At 49.0% G+C, this 13753-nt stretch overlaps 1 protein-coding gene across 2 annotated transcripts in view; it reads right to left on the bottom strand.

Annotated features, from left to right (window-relative positions):
- MERTK (MER proto-oncogene, tyrosine kinase) overlaps positions 1 to 11408 on the bottom strand; it is a 127822-nt gene extending 116414 nt beyond the window's left edge. Inside the window, exon 1 of one of the 2 annotated variants that reach the window (XM_078444730.2) lies at positions 11163 to 11408. In XM_078444730.2, the coding sequence (XP_078300856.2) occupies positions 11163 to 11223 (61 nt within the window). In that variant the 5' untranslated portion in view covers positions 11224 to 11408. The remainder of the gene's footprint in view (positions 1 to 11162) is intronic. The other variant, XM_078444729.2, reaches the window with a different exon arrangement.
- Between the last annotated feature and the right edge of the window lie 2345 nt (positions 11409 to 13753).

The raw sequence follows: 13753 nt of genomic DNA, 5'->3' as shown, positions 1-13753 counted from the left end.
TAAAAATCCAACTATGTTTAGCATCTTCTATTGGGTAAGAGGCAAGCACTTGATTATTATCTCCTTAACGTTCACTCTCTGCCAGCCTTTCCACTTACACAATCTTCTCTGATCCTGGGCAGGGAGTATTGCTGTTCCCAGTTCAGAGCAGCAGACTGAGGCTCATAGGTGCTAAACAACTCACGCAGATCTTCACACACAGGAAGAAATGAAGGGACTTCTCCCGGTGCCACCTATCCTCACCTCACCGGCCACATTCAGAGCCCAGATCCTGAGCCCCTGCTTGTGGTTGTTTCTCAGGGCTGGGCAGAACAGGGCTCCAGTGTGCCAGAGGCAAGGCTGGGGATGGGGCGCTGGGTGGTGAGCCTGGAGGGCCAGTGGGTGATGCCAAGATGGTCTCAGCCTGCTTTGCAACCTGACTACTACCAGCCCTGAGCAGCATTACCTGACCTATCTAGAGAATTCTCAAGATATTGGAGAAACGCCTCAACCGAGATCTTCCACGGCAATAACATACCTGTAAGACGTGCAGAAAGAAGGCTTTTCTCTGCTCTAATCATTTGGCAGTATACTTTGAGGCTGAAATGTATCTATCCTACAATTCAACATTTCCACCCCTAGAGACTCACGCATGTCCACAGTGAGACACGCACCCAAGTTCCTGGCTAACTTAACTGGGGTAGTGGTTTTGATACATGTTTGCTAAAATTCATCAAACTGGACACTTTACTATCGCGAATTAAACCTCTATAAACACAAGATTAAAAACAGGCATAGTTATAGCAACACTGCTTGTAACAGAAAACAACAACAACAACAACAACAACAACAAAACTCTTCAGTGCCCAAAAAAAGGAGAGTGGATAAATAAACTACCGTTATCCGCATAGTTGCCTATGAAGGTAAATAAACTGGGGCAGCACTGTTCAACCCAGAGGAGACTAGCAAACTTAACACAAAGTGAGAAAGCAAGCTGAAAGAAAGCACACACATAATAAATATGTCGCTATTCCTTACAGCTTGGCCCAGCCAGGGAAAGCCAAGCTGAAGTCCACCGCTTGGGGCTTCGCATAAAGCCATCATCTTCTTATGGCCTGAAAAGGGCAGACTGGGCTGGTATGAAACAGGTTGCATTTTTGTCCTCCCCGATTCTTTCTTCTTGGAATGCAAATGGAAGGCCCAGGGAGGCACCATCCACATGGAGACAATGAGCACGAAAACCAGCCACTAAAGAAGGCAGAATAAAGAGCCCAGAAGAGCCAGGTTCCTGACCACATCGTGGAGCCTCCGTCCCAACCCCAGCCTGGCCATCCTCAGACTGCTCATGGCAAGAGAGAAACACTTTCCTTTTGGTTGAGCCACTGAAGAGAAGTTCTCTGTTACATGCAACCAGAAGGAGACCCTACCTGACATGGTGTCAAACAACACTGCAAAGTGTTACCAATTCAATTATGAGTGGTCAAAGGGTAAAGAGGTGCATGGGGATTAAATCACCCGGTGTGGGGGAGTGGTCTTCTCTGGGGGAGGTGAGGCGAGGGGAGGAGACTGGAGTGGGGAGCAATGGGGGATTCCAGTGGAGGGAAGGTGCGAGGCTCCCCGCTCCTCCTTGAGGATCAGATGCACCGCATTGGTGGAGTGGAACAAGAGATGTGTACAGAATGGCTCAGCCTTCGGGGCGCCTGGGTGGCTCAGTCGGTTAAGCGTCTGACTTCGGCTCAGGTCATGATCTCACGGTCCGTGAGTTCGAGCCCCACGTCGGGCTCTGTGCTGACAGCTCAGAGCCTGGAGCCTGTTTCAGATTCTGTGTCTCCCTCTCTCTCTGCCCCTCTCCTGTTCATGCTCTGTCTCTCTCTGTCTCAAAAATAAATAAACGTTAAAAAAAAAAATTAAAAAAAAAAAAAAAAAAAGAATGGCTCAGCCTTCTACTGAGTAGGGTTGCACCCTAAAGATTGAGTCCATAGGTCCTAGGTGGGGCCTGGGCTTCTGTATTTTGAAAAAGCTTCCTAGGGGCGCCTGGGTGGCGCAGTCGGTTAAGCCTCCGACTTCAGCCAGGTCACGATCTCGCGGTCCGTGAGTTCGAGCCCCGCGTCAGGCTCTGGGCCGATGGCTCGGAGCCTGGAGCCTGTTTCCGATTCTGTGTCTCCCTCTCTCTCTGCCCCTCCCCCGTACATGCTCTGTCTCTCTCTGTCCCAAAAATAAATAAAAAACGTTGAAAAAAAAAAATTTTAAAAAAAAAGAAAAAGCTTCCTAGTTGACTTTCTCCTTATCCTCCCAGCCAAAATGCTTGGGAGGTTTACATCCTACAATTCATATTATAAAATACTTATTTAATTTCCAGATATAAAATGACATCATGATATTAAATGAACAGAATTTTTTAAAATGATACAGAACTCCCCCTGGACCCTAGGGATTCTGCTGTGCACCCTGAGGAGACATGCTCTACTCTGCCCAGCCCAGAAAGACTCCCTAATTATCCCCATGCCTTCCAGAACCCAAGAGTCCACACTGCCTGCAGATTTGACAGGAAGAAGCCATAATCTGTTTGGACAGGTCCAGTATTCTCAGAAATATACATCCACGTTTCTAAACTATTCTATTAACCCAGACAGGGCTGGAGGGGGAATTTCACGGGAGCACAGACACCTCAGGCCGCAGGGAATGGCATCTGCCCACAGAAAAGAACCCACTGCCATGACTCATTTTTAAGAAATACTCTGTATTGCCTCTGGCCCCATTTCTGGGCTGGGGCCTGAGGACACTCACAGCCAGAGTCTGGCACCGGGTTGAGAGGTTGACACTCATGTTAAGGCACTGTATCTAGAACCACAGTGAGCAAGGGTCCCATCCCACCTCTGCCCTTCAGATGGAATCTGTTTTCTGCCCAGAAAGGGCCCAGAATCCCTTATCTGCCCTTCCATTTGATCAGTGGGGATTTGGGAGTTTCAGAAAGGTGTCCCTACAAGTTAATATCAAAACGGAGATGAGAATTTACACCTCTGGACTCCCAAAGTGGTTATGTTTTTTAACTCATGCTTTAGATGTAATACTAAATCCAATGAACTTCCTTTTTGCTTTGCTACAAAACTTTCAAAGAACATTGTTTCCATCAACAAATCCTCAAATCATGAGCCAGAATGGTAAAAAAAGGCTTAAAAGCGGGTTTCACTTCCTGTGTGGAGGCAGCCTGCCATGTAATGCAGTGGAACACCAGCCCTGCAGAAACAGGCAGCACTAGGGAGCCCATGAATATTTATCACCTCACTGTGCATTCACCAAGTAGTGCCGGGACAGAAAACAACTTTCAGCAAGTTTGAGTCCATGTTCTAATATTCTCCACCAAGACAGCCTGTTCTGACTTGTAAAAAAAAAAAAAAAAAGGTCATTTTCAAACACCATAATGAGGCCAGTCTACTCTTAATAGCTTTAATACGCCCTGAAGCTTAAAATAGCAAAACAATCGCTTCTCCAAGATAAACAAGGCTTTCCTTTGTGTGTCTAATGAGAGGCAAGACCACAGCTAAGGCACATTCTAAGCTGTTTGTTGTCCCTAAATGCTGAGGTAACTGGAGCTCCCCCACCCCTCCCAAAACAGCAGATTACACAAAAAGAGATCTGTCTGAGAGCATTTGCCTGATCGTCAAACGACAACCTGAGACCCCAAGTGAGCCAGGGCAGTGCACGAATGCTGCAATGATCAGCTCTGGCTGGGGCCTTGGCTTACTCTGCAGACGCCAGACAGCACCTTTGCAGGAACCGACTGAGAAGTACCCAGAAGACACCACTAGCGAATGGGTACAAGGGGACATATAGGAGCACAAAATTTCCTGCCACAAAAACCTATACATACATTGAGATATGTAATGAAACGGGTTTTCTCCAAGCAGAAGTCTCTCAAACATTCTAAGTCTGGGGCGTAAAACTTCTCCTATATGATCTTGATTCAAACCTAAAGTCAACATCTGCCTCCTCTCTTTTTCTTCCTCCCCTTCTGCTCCTCCCCCATCACCCCCAAAACTCACGGAAAATCCATTTTGCCATTAAGTGAAAGAATTAAGTATAGGTTTCTCTATGAAATGTATAAGACAGAATCACCCTGGGATGCCTGGGTGGTTCAGTCAGTTAAGGGTCCGACTTCAGCTCAGGTCATGATCTCATGTTTGGTGGGTTCCAGCCCCTCTGGCTCTCTGCTGTCAGCACAGAACCTGCTTTGGATCCTCTGTCCCCCTCCCCCTCCCCTCAAAAGGAAATAAACATTTTTAAAACACTGCCCTTTCTTCATTTATCACCTTAAAACACCAGGAACTGACTGGCGCCTGGATGGCTCAGTCGGTTGAGCATATGACTCTTGATTGCAGTTCAGGTCATGATCTCATGGTTCATGAGTTCGAGCTCCTCATCGGGCTCTGCCCTGACAACATGAAGCCTGCTTGGGATTCTGTCTCCTTCTCTCTCATCCCTTCCCGCTTGCTCTCTGTATCTTTCTCAAAATAAGTAAAATTAAATTTAAAAAAAAAGTGGGGGGGGAGATGCTTGGGTGGCTCAGTTGGTTAAACGTCCAACTTTGGCTCAGGTCAGGATCCCAAGGTTCATGAGTTCGAGCCCCGCATCAGGCTCTGTGCTGACTGCTCGGAGCCTGGAGCCTGCTTTGGATTCTGTGTCTCCCTCTCTCTCTATCCTCCCCTGCTTGTGAGTGCTCTCTCTCTCTCTCTCTCTCTCTCTCTCAAAAATAAATAAACATTAAAAAAAAAAAACAAAAAAAAAACTACACACCAGAAACTGAGGAGGTGACCTGGACGTGGCAGCCTAGGGCTTCCCCAGCAGGTCACAGGTCATGCCTGCTGGATCCTGCAGACTGCAGAGGACCAGAGAATGTAAACAGCAGTGTTGCCAAGAAGAGAGGGATGCCCAGCTATTCCAAGTGCTGCTGCAGCCGAGTCGAGAGGTCTCACAAAACTGGGGAAAGCCTGGACCTTGCTGCAGTTAAAAATCTTCTACACAGTTTGGGGTGCCTGGGTGGCTCCGTCGGTTAAGCATCTGACTTCGGCTCAGGTCATGATCTCATAGTTCGTGAGTTTGAGCCCCGTGTTGGGCTCTGTGCTGACAGCTCAGAGCCTGGAGCCTGCTTTGGATTCTGTGTCTCCCTTTCTCTCTGCCCCTCCCCGACTCGTGCTCTGTGCGTGTCTCTCTCTCTCAAAATGAATAAATATTTTTTTAAAAAAGATATCAAATTAAAAAAATAAAAAAAGAATCTTGTATACGGTTCAACGGCTGCAAGTCAGGCAAAGGCCTCCCAGGGAGGAAGTGCCAGGGTGGCCAGGTACTTGCAATACTTTTGCTGTCCAAGAGGGGCCCACAGACCCTGATGGAATTCTCACCCCCTGCCAGGCTGCACGTTCAGCCTTCAGCTGGAGGCAGAGGGAGTAGAACAGGGAAAGGGTGTAGAAGAGACAGAACAGGTTACTTCCCCATCAGGGGTTAGCAAATGCCCAGAGTGTAGGAGGCAGAGAGGAGTCAGGGCTTCCCTCAGGGTGCCTGGGGGATGGCTCACACCTGCCACCACCAAACAGGAAGCGTCTGGGAGCAGGAGTGCATCTGGGGCTCCCTGCCCGTTCCATTTGCTTGAAGACCACCTGCACACACACAGGCTCAGACGCGCACACAGTTTAATCTAAGAAACTGAGCCTCATGTTGCATCCATGTTGTATCAATTGGGAGACCTAGTTTTCGGGGATAGAAAGGAAAGGGATTACCTGGATGTTCAGATTCAAAAACAACAAAACTAAGACAAATGCAAAAATGAAAACAAACCATACCCACTTGTGAGTAGAGTTTTGTGGGAAAAGTTGAGCTGGAATTGGACTTCATTTTTATACCTTCCTGAGAGGCACAGGACAGGAAGCTATTCCTGTACTTTGTTAAGTCTGAACTCCACAAGTGAAGGTAAGGGGAGGGGGGAGGCAGGAGGGGGTGGCAGCAGGCAGGCCCTGCCTCAGGTGACAAGTGACAAGCCTGGGTTCTGCTGGCAGGACTACTGGGGACAAAGCCCTCAAGAGCGGTAGCAGGGAGCTGGCTGTTATAGGGCTCTAGGATGATACGGACAGCCCCTTCACGAAAGTGCTCTGAATGGTGGAGGGTGATCCACGGCTCCGTTCTCATATTTCAGGCTGTAATTTAGGCTTCATTTCAGCTAGAAAACAAGAACCTTTCCCCCAATGCCTTTTGTCTAGGAAAAACAGTTCTACAAAACCTGAGTTCAAAAGAACAGAAGGGAACCATCAGCAGTGATCGCGAACATTTTTGGAGCATTCCCGGTGTCCCCTTAGCTCATTTCATCCTTCCGCCAGTTCTGTGAATATCAGAGTGGAAACTGAGGTCCTGACAGTTACCCACAGCCCCCAGGGCTCCACAGAGGCCAGGTAGGTGGGACATGAAGCCCAGCTCACTGCCCACCCAGCACCCCGTTAACATTTTCATCCCAGTCCAAAGAAGCTCAGGTGGTGAACCAGCTTTTTTCAGTTTTTTTACTCATTAACCTCCCGCTGAGATGCATACCAACCCAGATGCTTGGGTTAAGATTAAACTAGTGACAACCGGTCAAAGTCAAGGCACTCAGGATCACAGCTAACTAGAGATCAGGCAAGCTGCCCCCAACAAGGAGCTGCTAACACTGTGTTTTTAAACTGAAAAATCAGATTTGGACTTTTTTTCCCCTCTAGTTGGAACAGTAAAGAGAATATAAAATGTTAATAGTGCTATATTGGGTTAATATAGTCCAAAAATCTATCTTCTTTCAATGTCTTAAGTGTCCTTGTAATGAAATCATTCTTTGACACCACAGCAAAATATAAGGCTGTTTTTTGTCAACCAAGCCCCAAGCACAAGGGCATGAGAGCTGCAGCAATTCTGTTTCTGGGTGAGCCAGCAGAAAGACAGAGGGGGAGGAGCACATGGTGAGACCCACAGGGTCCTGGTTCTCCAATACCATTCACACACACTCACAGAGCATCTGAAATGGGTGGAGCAGGGCACCATCTCACCATCACCTCGTGAAAAGTGTTATCAGGAAATTAAACCCAATGGCGCGCGCGCAGCTCTGGCTGGGGTGGGAGTGAGGGAAGGCCTCTTCAAGGGGGACATCTGAGCTGAAACCCAAACTATAAGAAGGAGCTGGCATAGAGAGATCTTGGGTTAGAGTCCAGCTAGAGGGAACAGCCAATGCAAAAATGCTAGACAGACGCTTATAGCTGGAGCAGAGTGAACATCAGAACTAGAAATGAGGCAGGGGGAGTGGGGAGGGGGCTCCTGGCAACTTTGCAAACCCTGGTCAGGAATGGGAAGCCACTGGAGGATTTTAAACCAGGGGACAACACAATCCAGTTCATCTTCAAAAGCTCATCCTGGCTATTACATAGGAAGCAGCAGTTACAAATATGTGTCCATTTGCAGGTTGGGGAGGGAACCAACATCCTGGCTCAGCTTTTCTACCTGGTAGCATGTTCCCAATTCACAGGCATCTTAAGATTCAACCTGTTCGTAACCAGCTCTGACTGGCAACTCACTGGCCCTGCTCTTCAGATTATCTGGAAATTCTTTTTTTTTTTTTAATTTTTTTCAATGTTTATTTTTATTTTGAGAGACAGAAACAGAGTGTGAGTGGGGGAGGGGCAGAGAGAGAGGGAGACACAGAATCTGAAGCAGGGTCCAGGCTCTGAACTGTCAGCACAGAGCCTGATGCGGGGCTTGAACTCACGGACAGTGAGATCATGACCGAGCTGAAGTTGAATGCTTAATCGACTGAGTCACCCAGGCACCCCAATCTGGAAATTATTTCTAAAATTAAAATTGAAAAACATAGTTACTGTTAAATTTTAAACATATCTGTGTTTCAGTCATCACTTTAAGAAAGTATGGGGCGCCTGGGTGGCTCAGTCGGTTGGGCGTCCGACTTCAGCTCAGGTCACGATCTCGCGGTCCGTGAGTTCGAGCCCCGCGTCGGGCTCTGGGCTGATGGCTCGGAGCCTGGAGCCTGCTTCCGATTCTGTGTCCCCCTCTCTCTCTGCCCCTCCCCCATTCATGCTCTGTCTCTCTCTGTCTCAAAAACAAACATTAAAAAAAAAATACTTAAAAAAAAAAAAAAAAAAAGAAAGTAGATCAGGGGGCACCTGGAGGCTCAGTCAGTTAAGCGTCCAACTTCAGCTCAGGTCATGATGTCACAGTTTGTGGGTTCAAACCCGCATCAGGCTCTGTGCTGACAGCTTGGAGCCTGGAGCCTGCTTCAGATTCTGTTTCTCCCTCTCTCTCTGTCCCTCCCCCACTTGTGCTCTGTCTCTCTCTCAAAAATAAATAAACATTAAAAAAATTCTTTTTAAAAAGAAAGTAGATCAGAATGACTTTATTTCTTTGCTTTTTCATTTAAGAGAGAGAGAGAGAGATAAAGAGGAGTGGGGGAGAGAAGGAAGAAAGAGAGAAAGAGGGAGGGGGAGGGGGAGAGGGGGAGAGAGAGAGAGAGAGAGAGAGAGAGAGAGAGAGAGAATTCCAAGCAGGCTCCACACTCAGCATGGAGCCCGATGCAGGGCTTGATCCCACAACCCTGGGATCATGACCTGAGCCAAAATTAAGAGTCTGAGACTCAACTGACTGAGCCACCCAGGTGCCCCCAGAATGACTTTTAAAAAATTTTTATTTTTTTTAATGTTTATTTATTTCTGAGACAGAGAGAGAGCATGAGTGGGGGAGCGGCAGAGAGAGAGGGAGACACAGGATCCAAAGCAGGCTCGAGGCTCTGAGCTGTCAGCACAGAGCCCGACGCGGGGCTCGAACTCACAGACCGTAAGGCTGTGACCTGAGCTGAAATCGGTTGCTCAACTGACTGAGCCATCCAGGCGCCCCTTTTAAAAAATTATCTTTAAAATGTGCCCTGCTTACTTCCAAAAAGCATTCAAGGCCATTGTCAAAAAGCCTGTCAGCAACAGGACAACTTCAAGTTCTCCCCAGGAAAACGTTTACAATATATTGTAATATCTGTTATGGCATCAGTTTGGGGTAAAAATGCTAATGTTGAAGGGTTTTAAAAGCCCAATTTGTTCTAAGGACTGTGTTCAGCTGCATGTACAGTTTTATCATGGGCTGATTCGCTCACTTTAATCCACTTTTATATTTTTCCTCTTCTATCCTCTCCCTGGCCCTCTAGAGAGCCACCCTTTGCCTGGTTTTGCTGCTCACTGGCTCCCCCATCAGAGACTGAGCGGAAAGGAAAGATTGGAAAGCCTGATGCCTCTGGTTCAGCAGTTTCAGTTCTACATGTGGGTAATTCTTTGTGGGATGGTGTTTATGTGTGTGCATGGGGGCGGGCAGTCCTGGGTTAAAGTGCTATGTGAATTTTAATTATTTACCAATTCTTCTCCATTGTAGACACACACATCCCTCACCTTGTCTCTCTCTCTCCCTCTCTGAAATCTTATAACTGGACAGAGTCTAATTTCTCTCTTCCCATAGCATTTTTACTTCTGTTCTAATTCCATCGCTTAAGCTTTTGCAAAATGATATACAACACTGTCACACATCTCACAGGTAAATTCAAGATAAAAAGCAAAAGGCAGAAGAAAAACAGAAATTTTTCATTCTTCCTTCTGGGTGGGTTTTAGCAGACGTTTTATGATTATCTGACTAAAGCTGATTGTCAGCTACAAGAGTTTTTTGATTATGGTTTTTAAAAAATTTAGAGAAACGCTTCATTTTTAAATACCTTATAAGCACCAAAACTATCATTTCTGTTACTTTTCCCATAATTGTCACCACGTTCACTACCTCCAAGACTATGTATGGCTATCCTCACTAGTAGTAGCAAAATAGAGATTTGCGGCAGATTATGAAAAGCAGGATCTGACAGAAATGCTGACATATTTTGAAGGGTTTTGGTGGGGATGTAGAGCAGAATTGTTTTAGTTCTTTGATTGGTTTGGCTTTTGATGTTTGCTTCAAACTACTATGTGGTCCCAAATTATAAATTGCATATGTAATTTAATGTATAAAACAAGAATGTTCACTGCTTAAAAATTTTTTAGTTGAGCAACTGACCTTTCAAAGGAAAACCTCAAAGGAAAAAATTTTAAGTAAATTGCCTAACTCTAATCGAACTTTCCAGGTATTCTTTAAAAAAGTTCTTTGTGATTAGGTAAAAGCTATTCAGTCATGTTCATGGGCAAAAGAGACAAAAACCACATGCTGAATTGAAATAGAAAACTTTTAGCTTAAGGAAAAATGCCAGGGATGTGGCATCCCCCACCATTTCTTTTTCTTTTGGGTAAAGCCTGGTTACTCTCTCCCAGCTCAGTCAAAAAATGCCATCAGCAATCAAACTTCTAGCTTGTTAAAAACGTATTCTCCAAACAGTTGATGAAGACTGGAACCTGCCTTACTTGGCCTCTACTTATCAATCCACTATCTTACATTAGAATGCGACATTTTCAGGACAAACTCAGACGCTGTCCGAGCACATTAGATTCTGTTCAGCAATAACAGGGGTTAAAAGAATGCTTCCCCTTTGTCCAGGGCCCCCACACTCACAGGGTGTCCCTGTAAAGGGGTGCTAACATTGCCCATAAGGGCCCAGTGGGAGCAGCCTGGACGGCAGGCAGTCCCTCCCTGGAGGACTCCCGTCCCGGGTCGATCGCAGCACCAAGAATGTGACTCCAACTCCCCAGGCGGCTCGTCCCCGGCACCGGTCCCTTGGGAGATGGAGCCCGCGGCTCCCAGGACTACTGACAGAGCAGGGGTCCAACCACGCAGCGCTGTCTAGGGGAAAGTTTTCAGAGCGTTCCCGACCAGATCTGCGACCAACGTTCCCGGGGGCTGAAAACTTGGCGACCTGCAGCGGGCCGGGCCAAGCTCCATTTCCTCCTCTGCAGTATAGGGGAACCCCTCGGCGCCCACCCCCTAGCTGGCTCCACCCGGACACGCGCCCACGACCCGACCTTGGCGCTCTATCAGTGAGTTGGTGTCGACCCCCGCGCTCCACGCCCTGGCACCGCCGGGGCGTGCGGAGGTGTTTGCAAACTTGCCCAGCAGGCGGGCGCGTCCCCGTCGGCGCGCCCCCTTCACCGAGCTCCGGCCGCGAGCCCCCGGCCCCCCGCGCCTGGCTCTGGGCCCCGCGCACTCACCTCTGCTCCAGAGCGCGGGGAGGAAGAACCACGGCAGCAGCGGTAGCACGGCCCACCCCATCCCGGGGCAGCGCGTCTGGAAATTCTCTCCCGATCCACGGACAGACGGACGTCCCAAACCTGCCCAGTCCCCGGTCGAGCACGCCAGCTAAGCAGCCAGCCCAGTCCCGGCGGCGGGGCAGCTAGCGCCGAAGTGGCGGGGCCGCGCCGCGGGCAGGAGGCGCCTAGTGCTGGAAGGGGCGGGCCGGGGGCCGAGTCCGAGCGGACCCGGGCCAGTTAGGGTGGGGAGGGGGCGGGAAGGAGGGCAGAGAGGCGGGCCGCCGAGGGGAAGGAAGGGGACCGAGCTGGACAGCACGGGTGCGGAGGGGCGGGCCATGGGCCGAGCTGGGCGGCCAGGGATGGGGGACGGGGGTGGAGAGAAAGGGAGGGGACTGCAAGAAAGGGAGGGAATTAGAAACCAGTAGAGGGGAGGGGCGGCTGGAGGTGTGGAGGAGAGAGCAGCCCTGGCCTCTGGGCTGGCCAGGAGTTCAACACGTGTGGGTGGGAGGGAGACTGAGACAGGGAAAAAGTTGGAGACGCGTGGAGGGCTCCCGAGGCAGACCCAAAAGGAGGGTCCGCGGCGATTCCGCAATCCAGACGTGCAAGACACAGAAAACCCTGGCAGCAACGCTCCCAGAGGCCAAGGCCATCGTGGCACCGCTCCCTACTGAGCGCTCCCTGGGTACCTGGCCAAAGGTGTGAGACCAGCCTTGGTGGCGGGGAGCGCACTGCCTCCAGGGGAGCGGTTCCTGGTGATGACAGGAATTGTTTGCTGCGCCCGCCCGCGGCAAGTCCGAGAGAGGCAAAGCTCAGGGAAGGGAGCTCCGTAGCTCTGAAGTGTGGAGGGGCCCAGAGGTAAGCAGCAGAGAAAGTTAATCATAAAAGAAATCAAAGCCACTTTTACTAATAATTACAACAGTAACTTACATAACTTCTTAAAGGAAACATTTTTGGGGTTAATTTATTTTAATGTGATCCTTTTTGACCACATGAGCCAGATCATTGTCGTTTCTCTGCCCAGAACTCTCAAAACTCTCCAATGTTTCCTGCTTTCTTGCTGCAAAAAGCCAAAGGCCTACAAGGTCCTATGGGACCTGGTCCCCTATCCTCTCTGACCTCATCTCCTTACTCTGCTTCCATTTATGCTGGTTTCCCGTCAAATAGTCCCTGACCCTGAGGCTGGCTGGCCTCTTTGGGTAGATTTGGCTGTACAGAGAGAACCAACCCAAATGGAATGGATTTAGACAGGTTATGACTTACACTGACAGCAAAAGCAAGATCAGCACCATGCCAGCTCCTTGCATCCCCAGCCCCGTGGGAGGACACCAAGCCAGAGGGAACAGCGGGTCACTCGCTGAGCAGCCAACTCTAAACTACTCCCATACTCCCAAGGCAGTTTTACAGACTGATACTGAGCCTGCAGTTGTATCCTTCAGGGGAGGAGGCGGCATGGAGGCAAGGAGATGGAAAGTTCTGGGTTCAACTACAACTATGGAGGAGGAAGAAAAACACGTTCCTGCAGTCTCCTGCAAGAAAGGGATATGAAGCTGCCTTCAAACAGCTGCTCATCAGGCTTACCTCCTCGTGCTCCAGGAGGAACCGTACACAGTCTGTCTAGACGGGGGTAAGACGACAGTCAAGTCCTGCCTACATGCCTATGCGGAGATGTGCAAGGTGGCAGGACACCTCAGTGGGGCCGTTCTACAATTTTCTTGCTATGGCTCACGTATCCTAGACACTCTGCCACCCTGGGGTATTGTACCGACTGTTCCCACTGTGCACAATGTTCTTCCCCCAGACTCACACCCTCTTGGTTAACTCTACTCCTTCAAGTTTGCTCAAATCTCTTTCTCTACCTTGCATGAAACTGTTCCAGTTATCCATTTCTGTGTGACATATGACATATGGGGATAAAACAAAAGCCACTGTATTAGAGTCATGGAATCTGTGGGTCAGAGATTTGGACCAGTGCAAGGGAGATAGTTTGTCTCTGCTCTCCCATTTCTGCTGGGATCTTAGGCTCAAATGGCTGGGGATTAGAATCATCTAGAACAGGGGTCAGCAAACAACAGTCTCCCGGCCCATCACCTGTTTTTGCAAGTAAATGTTACTGGAATACAGTCATTTGTGTGTATGTTATCTATGGCTGTTTTGGTGCTGTAACAGCACAGCTGAGGAGCTGTGACAGAGATCATATGGCCCTTTGAGAAAAAAGTTGGCCAACCCCTGATCTAAAGGCTTGTGCCCTCACATAGCTGGCACTTGCCCTGGGATGACCTGAAGACTAGGGCCGCAGACCAGAGCACTTAATGAGGCTTCTCCATGGTGGCTTCAGTGCTTTTGGAAGTCTTGCATGGTGACCTGGGCTGGCAAAAGCAGGCATTCATTCTAGTGAACGAGGGAGAAGCTGTCTGGCCTTTTGTAACCTAGCTTCGGAGGTCACCTAGCTCCACTTCACCAGACTCTCTCCGTGGAAGCAGTCACAACCCCACTGTCCCAGGGAAGAACCAGAGACACCCCCCCCCCACAACTCCTGATAATGGAAGTGTCAA

The sequence above is a fragment of the Panthera onca genome, chromosome A3 (genome assembly GCF_046562875.1).
Source record: "Panthera onca isolate mPanOnc1 chromosome A3, mPanOnc1 haplotype 2, whole genome shotgun sequence".
In the NCBI taxonomy this organism is placed as follows: Eukaryota; Metazoa; Chordata; class Mammalia; order Carnivora; family Felidae; genus Panthera; species Panthera onca.
This window is presented reverse-complemented; position numbering and strand designations above follow the sequence as displayed.